Source organism: Balaenoptera ricei, chromosome 8, assembly GCF_028023285.1.
Source record: "Balaenoptera ricei isolate mBalRic1 chromosome 8, mBalRic1.hap2, whole genome shotgun sequence".
NCBI classification, from domain to species: Eukaryota; Metazoa; Chordata; class Mammalia; order Artiodactyla; family Balaenopteridae; genus Balaenoptera; species Balaenoptera ricei.
In genome coordinates, this window is record NC_082646.1 from 64685276 (window position 1) to 64706033 (window position 20758).

Here is a 20758-nt window from a genome sequence, read left to right on the forward strand (position 1 = left end):
AGGTACGTTTATTCCTATGTATTTTATTCTTTTTGTGCAATGGTAAATGGGAGTGTTTCCATAATTTTTCTTTCAGATTTTTCATCATTAGTGTATAGGAATGCAAGAGATTTCTGTGCATTAATTGTGTATCCTGCAACTTTACCAAATTCATTGATTAGCTCTAGTAGTTTTCTGGTGGCATTGTTAGGATTCTCTATGTATAGTATCATGTTATCTGCAAACAGTGACAGTTTTACTTCTTCTTTTCCAATTTGTATTCCTTTTATTTCTTTTTCTTCTCTGATTGCCGTGGCTAGGACTTCCAAAACTATGTTGAATAATAGTGGCGAGAGTGGACATCTTTGTCTTGTTCCTGATCTTAGAGGAAATGCTTTCAGTTTTTCACTACTGAGAATGATGTTTGCTGTGGGTTTGTCGTATATGGCCTTTATTATGTTGAGGGAGGTTCCCTCTGTTCCCACTTTCTGGAGAGTTTTTATCCTAAATGGGTGTTGAATTTTGTCAAAAGCTTTTTCTGCATCTATTGAGATGATTAAATGGTTTTTATTCTCCAATTTGTTAATATGGTGTATCACATTGATTGACTTGCCTATATTGAAGAATCCTTGCATCCCTGGGATAAATCCCACTTCATCATGGTGTATGATCCTTTTAATGTGTTGTTGGATTCTGTTTGCTCGTATTTTGTTGAGGATTTTTGCATCTATATTCATCAGTGATATTGGTCTGTAATTTTCTTTTTCTATAGTATCTTTGTCTGGTTTTGGTATCAGAGTGATGGTGGCCTCACAGAATGCGTTTGGGAGTGTTCCTCCATCTGCTATATTTTGGAAGAGTTTGAGAAGTATAGGTGTTAGCTCTTCTCTAAATGTTTGATAGAATTCGCCTGTGAAGCCACCTGGTCCTGGGCTTTTGTTTGTTGGAAGATTTTTAATCACAGTTTCAATTTCCTTACTTGTGATTGGTCTGTTCATATTTTCTGTTTCTTCCTGGTTCAGTCTTGGAAGGTTATACCTTTCTAAGAATTTGTCCATTTCTTCCAGGTTGTCCATTTTATTGGCATAGAGTTGCTTGTAGTAGTCTCTTAGGATGCTTTGTATTTCTGTGGTGTCTGTTGTGACTTCTCCTTTTTCATTTCTAATTTTATTGATTTGAGTCCTCTCCCTCTTTTTCTTGATGAGTCTGGCTAATGGCTTATCAATTTTGTTTATCTTCTTAAAGAACCAGCTTTTAGTTTTATTGATCTTTGCTATTGTTTTCTTTGTTTCTATTTCATTTATTTCTGTTCTGATCTTTATGATTTCTTTCCTTCTACTAACTTTGGGTTTTGTTTGTTCTTCTTTCTCTAGTTCTTTTAGGTGTAAGGTTAGAGTGTTTATTTGAGCTTTTTCTTGTTTCTTGAGGTAGGCTTGTATTGCTATATACTTCCCTCTTAGAACTGCTTTTGCTGCATCCCATAGGTTTTGGATGGTTGTGTTTTCATTGTAATTTGTCTGTAGGTATTTTTTGATTTCCTCTTTGATTTCTTCAGTGATCTCTTGGTTATTGAGTAACGTATTGTTTAGCCTCCATGTGTTTGTGTTTCTTTCGTTTTTTTCCCTGTAATTGATTTCTAATCTCAGAGCATTGTGGTCAGAAAAGATGCTTGATATGATTTCAGTTTTCTTAAATTTACTGAGGCTTGATTTGTGACCCAAGAGGTGATCTGTCCTGTAGAATGTTCCATGTGCACTTGAGAAGAAAGTGTAATTTGCTCTTTTTGGATGGAATGTCCTATAAATGTCAGTTAAATCTATCTCGTCTATTGTGTCATTTAAAGCTTGTGTTTCCTTATTAATTTTCTGTTTGGATGATCTGTCCATTGGTGTATGTGAGGTGTTCAAGTCCCCCACTATTATTATGTTACTGTTGATTTCCTCTTTTATAGTTGTTAGCAGTTGCCTTATGTATTGAGGTGCTCCTGTGTTGGATGCATATATATTTATAATTGTTATATTTTCTTCTTGGATTGATCCCTTGATCATTATGTAGTGTCCTTCCTTGTCTCCTGTAACATTCTTTTTTTTTTTTTTTTTTTTTTTTTTTTTTTTTTTAAATTTATTTATTTATTTATTTTTGGCTGTGTTGGGTCTTCGGTTCGTGCGAGGGCTTTCTCCAGTTACGGCAAGTGGGGGCCACTCTTCATCGCGGTGCGGGGACCGCTCTTCATCGCGTTGCGCGGGCCTTTCACCATCGCGGCCCCTCCCGTTGCGGGGCACAGGCTCCAGACGCGCAGGCTCAGCAGTTGTGGCTCACGGGCCCAGCCGCTCCGCGGCATGTGGGATCTTCCCAGACCAGGGCTCGAACCCGTGTCCCCTGCATTAGCAGGCAGATTCTCAACCACTGCGCCACCAGGGAAGCCCCTCCTGTAACATTCTTTATTTTAAAGTCTGTTTTATCTGACATGAGTATAGCTACTCCAGATTTCTTTTGATTTCCATTTGCATGGAATATCTTTTTCCATCCCCTCACTTTCAGTCTGTATGTGTCCCTAGGTCTGAAGTGGGTCTCTTGTAGACAGAATATATACGGGTCTTGTTTTTGTATCCATTCAGCGAGCCTGTGTCTTTTGGTTGGCGCATTTAATCCATTCATGTTTAAGGTAATTATGATATGTATGTTCCTATTACCACTTCCTTAATTGTTTTGGGTTTGTTTTTGTAGGTCCTTTTCTTCTCTTGTGTTTCCCACTTAGAGAAGTTCCTTTAACATTTGTTGTAGAGCTGGTTTGGTGGTGCTGAATTCTCTTATCTTTTGCTTGTCTGTAAAGCTTTTGATTTTTCCATTGAATCTGAATGAGATCCTTGCCAGGTAGATTAATCTTGGTTTTAGGTTCTTCCCTTTCATCACTTTAAATATGTGATGCCATTCCCTTCTGGCTTGTAGAGTTTCTGCTGAGAAATCAGCAGTTAACCTTATGGGAGTTCCCTTGTATGTTATTTGTCATTTTTCCCTTGTTGCTTTCAATACTTTTTCTCTGTCTTTAATTTTTGTCAATTTGATTACTATGTGTCTCAACATGTTTCTCCTTGGGCTTATCCCGCCTGGGACTCTCTGTGCTTCCTGGTCTTGGGTGTCTATTTCCTTTCCCATGTTAGGGAAGTTTTCAAGTGTAATCTCTTCAGATATTTTCTCGGGCCCTGTAATGCGAATGTTGTTGTGTTTAATGTTGTCCCAGAGGTCACTTAGGCTGTCTTCATTTCTTTTCATTCTTTTTTCTTTATTCTGTTCCACAGCAGTGAATTCCACCACTCTGTCTTCCAGTTCACTTATCCATTCTTCTGCCTCAGTTATTCTGCTATTGATTCCTTCTAGTGTATTTTTCATTTCAGTTATTGTATTGTTCATCTCTGTTTGTTTGTTCTTTAATTCTTCTAGGTCTTTGTTAAACATTTCTTGCATTTTCTCGTTCTTTTCCTCCATTCTTTTTCCGAGGTCCTGTATCATCTTCAGTATCATTATTCTGAATTCTTTTTCTGGAAGTTTGCCTATTCATTTAGTTGGTTTCTGGGGTTTTATCTTGTTCCTTCATCTGGTACATAGCCCTCTGCCTTTTCATCTTGTCTATCTGTGAATGTGGGTTTTGTTCCACAGGCTGCAGGATTGTCACTTTTAATGTATTTTCAAGTTCAATTTGCTGACATTCTGTTAAGGAACTTTTCATTTATGTTAATTAGTGATAGCGGCCTGTAGTTTTCTTTTTTGTGTGGTGTGATTTTCTGGTTTTGATGTCAGGGTGATGCTGACCTTTTTGAATGATTTGGGAGCATTTCTTGCTTTTCAGTTGTTTAGAATAGTTTGAGAAGGGTAGGTGTTAAATCTTAAATGTTTGGTAGAATTCACCTCTCCGGTCCTGGAATTTTGTTTGTTGGGATTTTTTTGGTTACTGATTAATTTCATTACCAGTAATTGTTGTGTTCAGATTTTCTATTTTTCTTCCGAATTCAGTTTTGGAAGATTGTACATTTCTAGGCATTTATTCACTTTTCTGGGTTGTCCGATTTGTTGGCCTACAATTATTTGTAGTAATTTCTTGTGATCCTTTGTATGTCTGTGGTGTTGGTTGTAGCTTCTCTTTCATTACTGATTTTATTTGTCTTTTTATTTTCTTCTTGATGAGTTTGGCTAGAGTTTTATCAATTTTATCTCCTCAAAGAAGTAGCTCTTAGTTTCATTGATCTTTTCAATTGTTTTTCAGTCTCTATTTCAGTTATTTCTTCTCTAAGCTTATTATTATTTTTCTTCTATGAACTTTGGGTTTTGTTTGTAGTTCTTCTTTTTGTTCCTTTAGCTGTAAGGTTAGATTGTGTGTTTAAAACTATTCTTGATTTTTTGTTTGTTTTCTTCGGGTAGGCCTATATTATTAAAACCTCCCTGTTAGAACTGCTTTTGTTCTGTCTCATAGGGTTTGGAATGTTGTGTTTCCGTTTTCAATTGTCTTGAGGTTGTTTTTTTAAAATTTCATTTTTGATTTCTTCAGTGAACCATTGGTTGTTTGGTAGCTTGTTGTTTACACCACATATTTATGGTTTTTCTAGTTGTTATTTTCACTTAATGAACTTTACTTCGTATACTTTTACCATATAGAGAAAATATTCTTCAAAACGGAGTCATTTGATTCTTCATTGTTTTAATAGCACACAATTGTTATAAGGTATCCATTCTAGGCCTACCATAAAATTAATCAATAAGTAACTCTGAGAGAAACATCCATAAGCCACAGGGAACTCATGTGGTTCATACTATTCTTAGTCTCCATATACAAGCTACTGTAGTGCCTGTGCACCTCATACAATGATACCAGGCAAGGAATGAAAGTTAGCAGCCTTACCGTTACCTTGTTCTAAGTGGATGCATTGGAAAGTAATAAATAGCCTCATAAAATTAATCGAGATACACTCTACCTGTCAAAGGTGAATACTACATAGTTTTCATAAAATGTAGGCAGTGTTCCTAGAAATCCCATTAAGGAAAACACAAAATTTTCGTATAAAAAGTGCACAAGGTTGTCCTGTGTATAAAAATCTCTTAGTTTGGGTGCATTTTTTTTAACGAAAATAATTCACACTACTCAAATACATTAAGAGTATAAAGGTAGACCAACAAAATACATACACTAACAACAAAAGGAATGATTTCCAATGAGATTCGGAATGAGGACAAGAAGACGTTACGGGAGAGAGTCTCCCTTATCACCAGAGTCGATGGAACTGCCTTTCACAACATAAGTGATGCCCAAATGGAATGAGTTTGTAAATATGAAAGCTATAGGATGGACAAACTCGGATCTGAACAACTGATAGAGTTTCTTAATTCAGGAACATAGCTTCAGTGCTTTATAACTTAGGAAGCAACCCCTAGAAACAGTCAATTGGTTTTATTTCTTAGAAGTTAGGGGGAAAAAAAGCATTTGAAAAAATTACTTGTTACAATTGGCAACAGAAGAACAATACTAAAAAATCAAAATAAAACATGGGGAATATAGGAGTTGAGGTCCCCAAAGTACCAAAAGATAGACTCAGACTTCTTCACCTTAGATTTAAAAAATATATAGTTAAGTGAAAAATTTACCAGGCTCTGCACAGCAGGTTAAATATGCAACCACTTCAAACAGAAATGATCTAGTCCTCGTGTATACTTTTGGGAATGTGCTCCAACCTCCAGTTCTCTATAGACAAAATAGCAAAAGCACATCATTTCATTAGCAAAGGCCCCTTTGTTTTAGACTTAAGTTCACCTCTGACCCACTGAAGTTTATATTAATTATCAAACTACTATTTTAATAACATTTTAAGCTTGCAATATATGTTTGTCATGCCTACCCCAGATCACTGGTTCAGAGGCATATATGCTTTAAACTAGCCAAATTTACAAGTCTCCATGGCATCCTCATTCAGAAAATGTTCAAACGCGATGGTTTCACAGTGTTATGATTGTTCCATTTTCTTCTAAGAGTTTTTGATCTGGAGCACGTGTTTCAAATTCTGTATTTGTGCCACTTGCTATGGGTGCTAAGTTTACTTCATTAGAAGGAATAAAACCATTCTGTCTGGATTCAAAACTGAGCTCTATTTGCGTTAATGATAGGTTCTCAGTGTTACAAACGGCCTTAGGGATCTGCTGTGGCACACCATTATCTTCAGTAATAATGTCATCTTCATCACTGTCTTCATCCTCTGGCTCAAAGCTCAGTTGTATCTGCTGTGGCAGGCCAGGAAGGCTGTTGTCAGTAGACTGGCCGGAGCTGCCAGAAGTGCGACTGTTACTCATGATGCTATTCCTCTGGTTTGCTGGTCTCACTGTGATGATGAGGTTGTGGCTGTTTGCAATCCTCATTTCAGTTACTTGGTCTAGACTCTTCCCTGAAACTTCTATGCCATTAACTTCTAAAACTTCATCATTAACCGCTAATTGTCCTGTGCTTTGAGCCAGACCTCCTGGCACAAGTCTGGATATAAAGATCCCTGGACCTTCTCTAAGTCATGCTGTGTCACCCTGACACTGGAGCCATCCCGGATGTGCAATCTTAGGGGTTTCTCAGTGCCATATTTGTAAAGACGGACCCTACGATGTGTTTCTGGGAGAATATCCACGTCTGTACTAGAAGACACAGATCTGAAGTCCTGGGGCATACTAATGACTATGTGTGGCTTTTTTCTTTTGTTGTCAGGACGCAACATATTCGTTAAAACTTTCTTCTTCTTTATTAGTGTGTCTGTACCAAAGGCACTGTAGTCTGCTTCTTCCCTTTTTTGTATAAAAATCCTAAGCAGCGGGTTGGCCGTTGAAACAGCTTTGTGATAATTATCATCGTTATTTATAGGTAGTAAATCTCCATGGATGTCTTCATAGCCTACTAAAACGTCAACACTGGGTATCTTATGAACATGTTGCAGTAATCTATAAAACTCCTTAAACTTTCCGGGTTTTGATCTTTCCAGTGAAAGCCGACGAAATTCAGCTCCAAACTTGCTCTTCACCTCTATGGTGCCCAGGCAGCTGCTGCCCGCCTGGTGCCGGTGGCTGTGGTTCATCCTGAGGCTGGCCCCACATTGGCCTCCTCCAGCTGGGCCGCCCCTCGGAGAGCAGGGAGCGAGTGCGCGGCCGGCGGGCTTGGGACGCGGCTGCGACCCAAGCGCCTCCTCACAGGCATGTACAGAGGGGTGGCCGCGGCTCGGGTCTCCGCGCAGAGCTCCACTCGGCTGTCGACCGGACCGAGGGTCAGACTGGTGGCGCAGCAGGCAGGAACATGGCTCCCTCCTTTTTTTTTTTTTTTTTTTATACAATTATCACACTTCAAATTTATTTATTTATTTTTTATTTATTTATGGCTGTGTTGGGTCTTCGTTTCTGTGCGAGGGCTTTCTCTAGTTGTGGCAAGCGGGGGCCACTCTTCATTGCGGTGCGCGGGCCTCTCACTATTGCGGCCTCTCTTGTTGCGGAGCACAGGCTCCAGATGCGCAGGCTCAGTAATTGTGGCTCACGGGCCCAGTTGCTCCGCAGCATGTGGGATCTTCCCAGACCAGGGCTCGAACCCGTGTCCCCTGCATTGGCAGGAAGACTCTCAACCACTACGCCACCAGGGAAGCCCTTTTGTTTTTTTTAAGTTATATTCCAGTTTTATCCTGTTGTGGTCGGAAAAGATGCTTTCTTTTTTCCCCCAGAGGTTAAATAATCAAGAGTTTAGATATTTATTGGCAAGCCAGATTACACATATGAACTATACTCTTCAATTTTTGTGGTGTTACATGTAGTATTTTGTATGGGTTCTATTGAAATATGTTCATTTTATAGTTTGTGATAAAAATGTTCTGTACCATGTGACACATTAGATTGTTTCAAATTTGCATAGAAATGTTAAGTTTTTAGCGTTAGTATAGTAAATTAAAGTATTTGTTATAATGTCCCTTGCTTTATACATAAACATTTTTACTTAAGTAGAAAACAAGTACGCATATTTTCTTGTAGGGTATAAATTTGTCTGTGCACTTATGGTGATTTGCCTAGCCAAAATATACTCTCAGTTTTTGTTGTGCTGTTATTATTTTTTTTTTAATTGTGTCATTATTATTATTATTTTTACATCTTTATTGACATATAATTGCTTTAAAATGTTGTGTTAGTTTCTGCTGTATAACAAAGTGAATCGCTATATGTATACATATACCCCCATATACCCTACCTCTTGCAACTCACTCCCAGCCTCCCTATCCCACCCCTCTAGGTGGTCACAAAGCACCGAGCTGATCTCCCTGTGCTATGCAGCAGCTTCCCACTAGCCATCCATTTTACATTTGGCAGTGTATATATGTAATGCTACTCTCTCACTCTGTCCCAGTTTACCCTTCCCCCCCACCGCCGTGTCCTCAAGTCCATTCTCTATGTCTGCGTCTTTATTCCTGTCCTGCTCCTAGGTTCATCAAAACCATTTTTTTAAAGATTCCATGTATATGTGTTAGCATACAGTATTTGTTTTTCTCTTTCTGAATTACTTTACTCTGTATGACAGACTCTAGGTCCATCTACCTTACTACAAATAACTCAATTTGCTTTCTTTTTACGGCTAATATTCCACTGTATATATGTGTTACATCTTTTTTATCCATTCATCTGTTGATGGAAACGTAGGTTGCTTCCATGTCCTGGGTATTGTAAATAGTGCTGCAATGAACATTGTGGTACATGTCACTTTTTGAATTATGGTTTTCTCAGGGTATATGCCCAATAGTGGGATTGCTGGATCATATGGTAGTTCTTTAAGGAACCTCCATACTGTTCTCTATAGTGGCTGTATCAATTTACATTCCCACCAACAGTGCAGGATAGTTCCCTTTTCTCCACATTCTCCAGCATTTATTGTTTGTAGATTTTTTGATGATGGCCATTCTGACTGGCATGAGGTGATACCTCATTATGGTTTTGATCTTCATTTCTCTAATGATTAGTGCTGTTGAGCATCCTCTTATGTGTTTGTTGGCAATCTGTATATCTTCTTTGGAGAAATGTCTGTTTAGGTCTTCCGCCCATTTTTTGAATTGGGTTGTCTCTTTTTTTGATATTGAGCTGCATGAGCTGCTTGTATATTTTAGAGATTAATCCTTTGTCAGTTGCTTCGTTTGCAAATATTTTCTCCCATTCTGAGGGTTGTCTTTTCATCTTCTTTATGGTTCCCTTTGCTGTGCAAAAGCTTTTAAGTTTCATTAGGTCCCATTTGTTTATTTTAGTTTTTATTTCCATTTCTCTAGGAGGTGGGTCAAAAAGGATCTTGCTGTGATTTATGTCATAGAGTGTTCTGCCTGTGTTTTCCTCTAAAAGTTTTATAGTGTCTGGCCTTACATTTAGGTCTTTAATCCATTTTGAGTTTATTTTTGTGTATGGTGTTGGGCAGTGTTCTAATTTCATTCTTTTACATGTAGCCGTCCAGTTTTCCCAGCACCACTTATTGAAGAGGCTGTCTTTTCTCTATTGTATATTCTTGCTTCCTTTGTCAAAGATAAGGTGACCATATGCACGTGGGTTTATCTCTGGGCTTTCTGTCCTGTTCCATTGATCTATATTTCTATTTTTGTGCCAGTACCATACTGTCTTGATTACTGTAGCTTTGTAGTATAGTTTAAAGTCAGGGAGCGTGACTCCTCCAGCTCTGTTTTGCTTGCTCAAGATTGCTTTGGCTATTTGGGGTCTTTTGTATTTCCATACCAATTGGAAAATTTTTTGTTCTAGTTCTGTGGAAAATGACATTGGTAGTTTGATATGGATTACATTGAATCTGTAGATTGCTTTGGGTAGTATAATCCTTTTCACAGTGTTGATTCTTCCAATCCAAGAACATGGTATCTCTCTCCATCCATTTAAATCATCTTTAATTTCTTTCATCGGTGTCTTCTAGTTATCTGCATACAGGTCTTTTGTCTCCTTAGGTAAGTTTATTCCTAGGTATTTTATTCTTTTTGTTGCAGTGGTAAATGGGAGTGTTTCCATAATTTCTCTTTCAGATTTTTTGTTGTTAGTATATAGGAATGCAAGAGATTTCTGTGCATTAATTTTGTATCCTGCTACTTTACCAAATTCATTGATTAGCTCTAGTAGTTTCCTGGTAGCATCTTTAGGATTCTCTATGTATAGTATCATGTCATTTACAAACAGTGACTGTTTTACATCTTCTTTTCTGATTTGGATTCCTTTTATTTCTTTTTCTTCTCTGATTGCCGTGACTAAAACTTCCAAACTATGTTGAATAATAGTGGTGAGAGTGGGCACCCTTGTCTTGTTCCTGATCTTAGAGGAAATGGTTTCAGTTTTTCACCATTGAGTATGATGTTGGCTGTGGGTTTGTCATATATTCCCTTTATTATGTTGAGGTAGGTTCTCTCTATGCCCACTTGCTGGAAAGTTTTTATCATAAATGGGTGTTGAATTTTGTCAAAAGCTTTTTCTGCATTGAGATTAGCATATGGTTTTTATCCTTCAATTTGTTAATATGGTGTATCATGTTGATTGATTTGCATATATTGAAGAATTCTTGCATCCCTTGGATAAGCCCCACTTGATCATGTTGTATGATCCTTTTAATGTGCTATTGGATTCTGTTTGTTAGTATTTTGTTGAGGATTTTTGCATCTATGTTCATCAGTGATATTGGCCTGTAGTTTTCTTTTTTTGTGACATCTTTGTGTGGTTTTGGTATCAGGGTGACGGTGGCCTCATAGATTGCGTTTGGGAGTGTTCCTCCCTCTGCTATATTTTGGAAGAGTTTGAGAAGCATAGTTGTTAGCTCTTCTCTAGATGTTCGATAGAATTCACCTGTGAAGCCTTCTGGTCCTGGACTTTTGCTTGTTGGAAGATTTTTAATCACAGTTTCAATTTCGGAGGTTGTGATTGGCCTGTTCATATTTTGTATTTCTTCCTGGTTCAGTCTCGGAAGGTTGTGCTTTTCTAAGAATTTGTCCATTTCTTCCAGGTTGTCCATTTTATTGGCATAGAGTTGCTTGTAGTAGTCTCTCATGATCCTTTGTGCTTCTGCAGTGTCAGTTGTGACTTCTCCTTTTTCATTTCTAATTCTGTTGATTTGAGTCTTCTCTCTTTTTTTCCTGATGAGTCTGGCTAATGGTTTATCAACTTTGTTTATCTTCTGAAAGAACCAGCTTTTAGGTTTATTGATATTTGCCATTGTTTGCTTCATTTCTTTTTCATTTATTTCTGATCTGAAATTTATGATTTCTCTCCTTCTGCTAATTTTGGGGTTTTTTTTTTTTGTTTTTTGTTATCTGATTTCTTTAGGTGTAAGGTTAGGTTGTTTATTTGAGATTTTTCTTGTTTCTTGAGGTAGGATTGTATTGCTATAAACTTTCCTCTTAGAACTGCTTTTGCTGCATCCCATAGGTTTTGGATCATCGTATTTTCATTGTCATTTGTCCCTAGGTATTTTTTGATTTCCTCTTTGATTTCTTCAGTGACCTCTTGGTTATTTAGTAACGTATTGTTTAGCCTCCATGTGTTTGTGTTTTTTACTTTTTATCCCCCCTGTAATTGATTTCTAATCTCATAGCATTGTGGTGGGAAAAGATGCTTGATATGATTTCAGTTTTCTTAAATTTACCAAGGCTTGATTTTTTACCCAAGTTGTGATCTATCCTGGAAAAGTGTTCCGTGTGCACTTGAGAAGAAAGTGTCATCTGCTGTTTTCAGATGGAATGGCCTATAAATATCAATTAAGTCTATCTGGTCTATTGTGTCATTTAAAGCTTGTGTTTCCTTATTAATTTTCTGTTTGGATGATCTGTCCATTGGTGTAAGTGAGGTGTTAAAGTCCCCCACTATTTCTGTGTTACTGTTGATTTCCCCTTTTATGGCTGTTAGAATTTGCCTTATGTATTGAGGTGCTTCTATGTTGGGTGTGTAAATATTTACAATTGTTATATCTTCTTCTTGGAATGTTGATTATTCCTTGATTATTCTGTAGTGTCCTTCCTTGTTTCTTGTAATAATCTTTATTTTAAAGTCTATTTTGTCTGATATGAGTATTGCTATTTTAGCCTTCTTTTTTTTTTGAATTTTTGCATTTTATTTAATTTACTTTTTTATACAGCAGGTTCTTCTTAGTTATCCATTTTATACATATCAGTGTATATATGTCAATCCCAATCTCCCAATTCTTTATTTTAAAGTCTATTTTGTCTCATGTGAGTATTGCTACTCTAGCTTTCTTTTGATTTCCATTTGCATGGAATATATTTTTCTGTCCCCTCACTTTCAGTCCGTATGTGTCCCTAGGTCTGAAGTGGGTGTCTTGTAGACAGCATATATATGGGTCTTATTTTCATATCCATTCAGCCAGTCTGTGTCTTTTGGTTGGAGCATTTCATCCATTTACATTTAAGGTAATTATCAATATGTGTGTTTTATTACCATTTTCTTAATTGTTTTGGGTTTGTTTTTGTAGGTCTTTTTCTTCTCTTGTATTTCTTGCCTAGAGAAGTTCCTTTAGCCTTTGTTGTAAAGTTGGTTTGGTGGTGCTGAATTCTCTTAACTTTTACTTTTCTGTGAAGGTTTTAATTTCTCCATCAAATCTGGATGAGATCCTTGCTGGGTAGAGTAATCTTGGTTGTAGGTTTTTCCCTTTCATCACTTTAAATAGGTCTTGCCACTCCCTTCTGGCCTGCAGAGATTCTGCTGAAAAATCAGCTGATAACCTTATGGGGATTCCCTTGTATGTTATTTGTTGCTTTTCTCTTGCTACTTTTAAGATTTTTTCTTTGTATTTAATTTTTGTTAGTTTCATTAATATGTGTCTCAGTGTCTTTCTCCTTGAGTTTATCCTGTATGGGGACTCTCTGTGCTTTCCGGACTAGGTGACTGTTTCCTTTCCCATGTTAGGGAAGTTTTCAACTATAATGTCCTCAAATATTTTCTCAGAGCCTTTCTCTTTCTTTTCTTCTTCTGGACCCCTGTAAATTGAATGTTGTTGCATTTAATGTTTTTCCAGAGGTCTCCGAGACTGTCCTCAATTCTTTTCATTCTTTTTTCTTTATTCTGCTCTGTGGCAGTTATTTCCACTATTCTGTATTCCAGGTCACTTATCCATTCTTCTGACTCAGTTATTCTGCGATTGATGCCTTCTAGATTATTTTTAATTTCATTTATTGTGGTGTTCATCATTGTTTGTTTGCTCTTAATTCTTCTAGATCCTTGTTAAACGTTTCTTGTAATTTCTCCATTCTATTTCCAAGATTTTGGATCATCTTTACTATCATTACTCTGAATTCTTTTTCAGGCAGACTGCCTATTTCCTCTTCATTTGTTTGGTCTGGTGGGTTTTTACCTTGCTCCTTCACCTGCTGCATGTTTCTCTGTCTTCTCATTTTGTTTAACTTACTGTGTTTGGGGTCTCCTTTTCACAGGCTGCAGGTTCATAGTTCTTCTTATTTTTGGTGTCTGCCCCCAGTGGGTGAGGTTGGTTCAGTGGGTTGTGTAGGCTTTCTGGTGGAGGGGACTGGTGCCTGTGTTCTGGGCAGTGGGGCTGGATCTTGTCCCTCTGGTGGTCAGAGCCATGTCTTGTGGTGTGCTTTGGGGTTTCTGTGAACTTAGTATGACTTTAGGCAGCCTCTCTGCAAATGGGTGGCGTTGTATTCCTGTATTGCTAGTTGTTTGGCATGGGGCATCCAGCACTGGAGCTTGCTTGCCGATAGGTGGAGCTGGGTCTTAGTGTTGAGAAGGAGATCTCTGGGGGAGCTCTCACTGATTAGTATTACGTGGGGCTAGGAGGTCTCTGGTGGTCCAGTGTCCTGGACTCGTCTCTCCCACCTCGGAGGCTCAGGTCCCACACCTGGCCAGAGCACCAAGACCCTGCCAGCTGCATGGCATGGAAGAAAAGGGGGGAAAAAATGAACAGACAGAACCCCAATACAAATGGTGAAAGCAAAACTAAACAGACAAAATCACCCAAAGAAGCATACAGACACACACTCACAAAAAGAGAGAGAGAAAAAAAAAAGGAAGATAGCAACCAAACCAATAAACAAACCCACCAATGAAAACAAGCACTAAAAACTAAACTAAGATAAACATAAAACCCAAAAAAAATCAAACGCAGAAAGCAAACCCCAAGTCTACAGTTGCTCCCAAAGTCCACCACTCAATTTTGGGAACATTTGTTGTCTATTCATGTATTCTGCAGATGCAGGGTTTATTAAGCCAATTGCGGGGATTTAATCTGCTGCTCCTGAGGCTGCACAGAGAAATTTCCCTTTCTCTTCTTTGTTCACACAGCTTCTGAGGTTCAGCTTTGGTCCATAAGAAATCAATTGACATTCAAATTTCAATTTTATGTACACGTTTTATTTTGGCAGAGAAGCCATGTATGCAACACATATATCTGATAAAATGCTTACATGCAGAATATGGAAAGAACCATAAAACCACCACAAAATAAATATGGATGAAAGCTTTGAGCAGGCACTTTATAAAAATGAGTATTCAGATAGTCATAAGGAATGAAAAAAGCTCAGCCTTGGGAAGCGGCTGCATGGCACAGGGAGATCAGCTTGGTGTTTTGTGACCACCTAGAGGGGTGGGATAGGGAGGGCAGGAGGGAGGGAGACACAAGAGGGAGGAGAAATGGGGATAAATGTATATGTATAGCTGATTCACTTTGTTATACAGCAGAAACTAACACACCATTGTAAAGCAATTATACTCCAATAAAGATGTTTAAAAAAAAAAAAAAAGACGCTCAGCCTCAGTAGTAATCAGGGAAATGCAAACTATAGAGAGATAGTACTACATACCCCAGAATGGCTAAAATTTAAAAGACTGATAATATTATGTGTTTGTAAGCATGTGAAGCAACTGGGACACTCACATATTGCTAGTAAGGTTATAAATTTGTACAGCTACTTTAAAAATTGGCTGGTAGTCTCTCCTGAAGTTGAAGACATATCTAGATATATAGATATACGATGACTGAGAAATTCTTCTCCTGGTATATATTGGGTTGGCCAGAAAGTTCGTTTGGGTTTTCCATATCTTATGGAAAAAGCCAAATGAACTTTCTGGCCAACCCCAAACCTAACGGAAATGTATGTATAAATGCAACAAAAGACGTGTAAGAATGATTACAGCAGCAGTATTGAAAATACACCCAAGCTGAAAAAAATCCAAATGTCTGTCAGTGGTATAATGGATAAATGAATTGTTATATAGTCATATAATGGAATATTATACAATGATGAAAATGAACTAAGTATAGTTCCATTTAGATAGATCCATATATAAATCTCCTAAACAATGTTGAGTGAGGGAAGTCAGACACAAAACAATTACACTGAATCATTCAATTTACCTGTTCAAAAACAGAACTAATCTGTGGTGTTGGACCTCTGGAATAGAGAGGGTATAGTTATTAGAAGAGGGCATGTTGTAGGGGAGGTGATTCTGTGAGGCTGGTGATCTTCTGTAACTTTTCCTCCATGGTGGTTAACTTGGTGTGTTTGTTTTGTGATAATTCCATGAGCTGGACACATGCAGTCTCTGCTTTTTCTAGTATAACTATTGTACTTCAGTTAAAAATAAGTAAAACAATATTCATCACATCTTTTATAGCCTTCTGAAATAACAAGAGTTATTTCTCTCTGGCTCTGTGAGTAGGTATGATAAAAAATATATATACATGTTCTGATCCCCAGAACCTTTGAATATGTTGCCTTACATGGCAAAAAGAATTTTGCAGATGTGATTAAATTAAAGATCTCTAGATTGGGAGATTATTCTGGATTATCCAGTTGTGACCAATGTAATCAGAAGGGTCCTTATGAGAGAGAGGTGTGAGGATCAAAGGTAGAGTGATGTAGCATGAGGACAACTTGACTGGTCACTGATGGCTTTGAAGATGGAAAGGGGTTATGAGCCTAGGAAGGAGGGCAGCCTCTAGACACTGGAAAAGGCAAGAAAACAGACTTTCCCTTAGAGTCTCCAAAAGAAATGCAGCTCTGCCAATAATTTATGTTTAGACCCAGAAGACCCAATTTTTGACCTATCACCTCCAGAACTGTAAGAGAATTGATGTGTTGTTTTAAGTCATCAAGTCTGTGGTAATTTTTTACAGCAGCAATAGGAAAGTAACAGTGGGTAGTTTATGTGCAATGTACTCTGACATCATACCTGTCAGAGTACACTGCACATAATAGATGCTTTGTAAATATATACTGAATGAATGGTCAAGCTTTGAAAATGTCTGATTCCTAAGTATGGTAAAGGGATTTTCAAAATAAATAGGATGTTTCTTTGATAATTCAAGACCAGTCTGATGTGATCTGACCAGGCAGTTTCTGCCAGTCTCTCTCCCTCTAATTTTCAGACCTCCTTAAATTTTCAAGGCTAAAGGTCTGGAGGTGAAGTAAAAAGAGGACAGGTTTTATAGTTATCAGGCACAACAAAATTTGGAGACGAGGATGCAGATGAAGATGGCATGATTAGGACTTTCCCTTAGTCTATGAAAAGTATTCATTTGTCAAGAGGGAGATTAGAATATTTTACAAAAGAAATGTAAAAAGAAATAAGACAGAGGTAATAATGGTCTTTGATATTCCGAATGGATTTTGCCATGTATCAACTTTAGGACTCAGTCACAGAAACGTAGCACATCGTGGTCAAGTAGAGAGAAGTGCTGGGGTTAAGCTTGACAAAGATGCCCTGAGTTTTTGTGTGCTGTGGATGCTCACTTGAAACCCAGTGGGCTGCCATAGGCCTACCATAGCAGAGTGAGTTGACTGAACCGTCAAGTGGTGTGGACTGCTGGGCCAGCTTTCGGGGTGGAGTATGTGGCAGTAAACTCAGGTTCTGCAGCCAGCAGAATCCTTGATACGGTGTCAGCAAGTCGGGAACATTGTCCCTGCCAAAAATCTAGACCCTTTGTTAACTAGCCAATTCAGGAGTGGTATCTTTCAGCCTGTTTAGCGATTAGGTGCACAAAGATGAGTGCTCCAGAGACCAGCAGGTGGCAGCCACTAGCCACTACATCAGGAAAAACCAGCTTGCAGCTAGAGTCCCTTCTCAATCTCCTGCCAGGAGATTGCAGGATCACACTCTTCCCACCCTCCTTTGGGGAGAGACTCAGTGGTAGGAGAGGCTCTCTGAGTGATTAAGCATTATTTTATCCAATAGACCCAAACACTTTCTAAAAGTATATTTAAATTGTCAGATTGGATTAAGTTTAAAGTAGATTGAAATTTTAGTTCTTTTTTTCCCCTGCTAACCAGTGGAGGGGGATTTGGGAGGGATATTAGATTATAGACTAACATAAGGAGAATAAAATATTTCTCTACCTCATCTGAATTGTAGTATAAGCCTTAGAATTCGTTCAAATTGCCTTCTGCAAGATCATTCAGATTTCTTCTTGGAGAAGCTTTTCTGAAGAGGAAAGAAAGGGGATCAGAGAAGTACATATCAAATTACCTTTCTCTCTTCCTCTCTTCTCTCTTTACCATCACTGTTTCCTGGTGCGTCTTTGAGTTTGGAAAGTTGGGAGTGATTTTAAACTTGTATTCATAGCCCACTTGCTTCTGTGTGATTCTCCCTTCTTTCTCTTTTTAGGACAATGCTCTCCAGGCAGGAAAATTTCCAATAAGTACCCCCATTCAGCAAACCTTTACTGAAGATTCAGTAAGTTCATGACGCTGTGATAAATACCGGGTATATAAAGAAGAAAATGCTAGCCCTGGCCTGTGCATAGGGTGTAGGGGAAATAGGGAAATAGGCCTTTAAACAAATGGTTGCTATGAATAAAAAGGAGCTGAGACTAACTTTTATACTGACTCTTTCTGGGCCCACGTCTGTGAAGCCATCCCTGATCCCTAGTCAGTTATATTTTCTTCATGTTTTGCCCACATTTCTACTTTGCATTTCCATGCCACTTATTACATTTTATTTTGTCCTGTGCTCATTTTTCTCTACTAGTCTGTGTACATATTTGGGAAAGTATCTATGTCTAACTCACTTTGCTAAGTTTTTGGGTCCTGGAAAAATTCTAGATATGCAGAAATATTGCACGTGAAACAATTTCAGTCAACAGTTTCAGGTTGTTCGGAGATGTTAATTGCAGTGCTATTTATAATAACAAAAATTTAGGAACCTGCTTGTCTACCAGTAGAGACTTGGTTAATTACATACGAAGGGATATTATGCAGGCATTAAAATTAATTATTTAAATAGACCAATATTGTTGATCTCGAACAATGTCCATAGTAGATTTTGTGTGGAAAAAGTTATAGGAGAATATAGTACACATTTCCATGTATGCAAAATTATACATGTTTAACTATGTGTCCATATTCCTAGAAAGATGGTCAATAAAATGTTCACAGAAGTTAATCTGAGTGGTGGGATTTTGTGTGTTTTTAATTTACTTTTATATGTTTTTTCCACATTTTGGATTTTTTCAATGAATAAATGCCATTTTTAAAAAAAGCAACAAAGCTTTTAAAAAATTCCATCAAAATCTAATTCTCCTTCTCCCTCCTATTCAAAACGCTTCAGGTTCTCATTTTATAGTGGTTCTCAGCTAGGAAAATTCAAATGTCCCAGGAACATGTGGCAATGTCTGGACAAGTATTTGGTTTTCATGACTGCAGGAGTGCTATTAGCATCTAATAGGGAAAGTCCAAGGTTGCTACTAAACATCCTATAATGCATAGGACAGTCCTCCACAAAAAAGAATTATCTGGTCTCTATTGTTAACAGTGCAGAGGTTGAGAACTTATCAGAATTAATCTGATCAGTTTCTTTAGCACCATCCAGTGGTAAGAGAAGGGCCTACAACTTCCATGTACCTTTAGTGGGAATCTGGATGATTGAACTAGGGCCTTAAAAATATTGTAAGATAGGAGGGCATAAGAAAGATAGCTCTGTTAGAATGGGAGGCGGGGGAAGAGCAAGGAAAATGTGTGGTTGAGAGAGTCTGTGATACTCTTACTAAGACCAGCAGTTGCTTGTGAGGCTGCTACCCTGTATTTGTAAACCTTACATTAAGATTCCCAGTTTCCCAGTTTATTGTGACTTCAGTGACCCAGAATAACTAGGTGCTGAGACGAGAAAGGCTTTGGGTAAGCTTTATAGATATAACTTGTCAAATAGAAGAGGGGTGATCTGCAATTGCATGCATAGGTGCCTCCCTAGTACATAGGATGATAAGGCTGCTCTTCCAGGAATGATTCCAGCCTGGAGCACATGGGACTAAGGCAGGAGTTCTTGTTTTGGTTCAATTTAATTATTAAGTCCATCTCATTTCCCTAAGGAATCCATTTGCAAGACCTTGGGTTTTTTGTTTTCTTTTTTTTAAACCCTTTCCTCTCACCTCTACCCCCAAGGCCATGTGGAAGAAATATCTATTCTTGCTCTGCTCATCAGTTTTACCTCCCTTTTCTTCATCCTCCAGGTTTTTTTTTTAGATAAATTTATTTATTTTATTTTATTTATTTTATTTTTGGCGGCTTTGGGTCTTCGTTGCTGCACGCGGGCTTTTCTCTGGTTGCGAAGAACGAGGGCTACTCTTCGTTGTGGTGCACGGGCTTCTCATTGTGGTGGCTTCTCTTGTTGGGAGCACAGGTTCTAGGCGCATAGGCTTCAGTTGTTGTGGCACACAGGCTCAGTAGTTGTGGCCTGCGGACTCTAGAGCGTAGGCTCAGTAGTTGTGGCTCATGGGCTTAGTTGCTCCGTGGCGTGTGGGATCTTCCCGGACCAGGGTTCAAACCCGTGTCCCCTGCATTGGCAGGCGGATTCTTAACCACTGTGCCACCAGGGAAGCCCCTATCCTCCAGTTTTGTTTTCTAATTATCACTTACTAACAAGTTGCCCAGCTGACAGCTATGTCTCATGCTCCTCCCCACTGCTCTCAACAGAGCCATTGGCCACTGCTTAGTTTCCTGCCTGGTGGTCACTTCCAGAAGGCCTGCATTCTCTCACCCTTGAAAGGATGCTGCTCCCTTCTGACCAGTGTAGGAATGTTATGCATCCCTTATTTTATTTTTGTGCTGTTTATTCTTCACCACCCCATTATTCAAATCCATTTAGATCTTGCAATCTTTACCAAGGCCTTAAAGGATGTCGCAGATCAGTTTCTTCAGAAGCAGATGCTAAAATTTTGGTGTGCAAGATGTTTATTAGGGATCAACACCTGAGAAAGAAAGGGACGTGAGCCAGATTTGGCAGAGGAAGAAGCTGAACTGTGATACAGGCCCCACAAACCTTCGTCAACAACTAGGGAGCTGTGTTGTGAGTGTAGCCCTTCAGAGCATCCTGTGTCAGGCTACAGTGCCCAGGTCTTGTTTCATATTCTGTGTCACTCAGTCATGGGCTCCAGGCTGCCCCAGGAAGGCCTCAGGTGAATAGCCACTCTGGAGTTGAGGCTGATTTGAAGGATCTGACCACTGAAGACTGGCTGTTCCCTTCACTCCCCTCAGCTGGTCAGCAAGTGCCTTCTTGAAGGAGGATCTGGATGGCACACTTCTGTGTCTGCCACAGAAGAATTGATAGAAATCACAATGTAAACTACAATATAAACATAATTGTTCCCACACCTCAAAGGTAAAGCACTAAAGATAATTAAACTCTTAAGGAGGTTGGTCCCAGGAAAACATGCCCTGGTTCACACCTTCTCCAGCTTAGAATAAGTGCAAATCCCTCAGATCGTATTAGAAATAATATTGGCATTGCTTACTGTCAG

The 20758-nt window shown here is 38.5% G+C and overlaps 2 protein-coding genes across 3 annotated transcripts in view; one reads left to right on the plus strand and one right to left on the minus strand.

Annotated features, from left to right (window-relative positions):
• Positions 1-20758, plus strand: part of ZNF215 (zinc finger protein 215) — a 284622-nt gene that overhangs the window by 75981 nt on the left and 187883 nt on the right. The gene's annotated exons all lie outside the window — the stretch shown is intronic.
• On the minus strand, positions 5962-7076 carry LOC132369832 (partitioning defective 6 homolog beta-like). The gene is given in 2 exon segments (XM_059929520.1): positions 5962-6512; positions 6515-7076. Coding segments are annotated over 2 exon segments (1113 nt in total).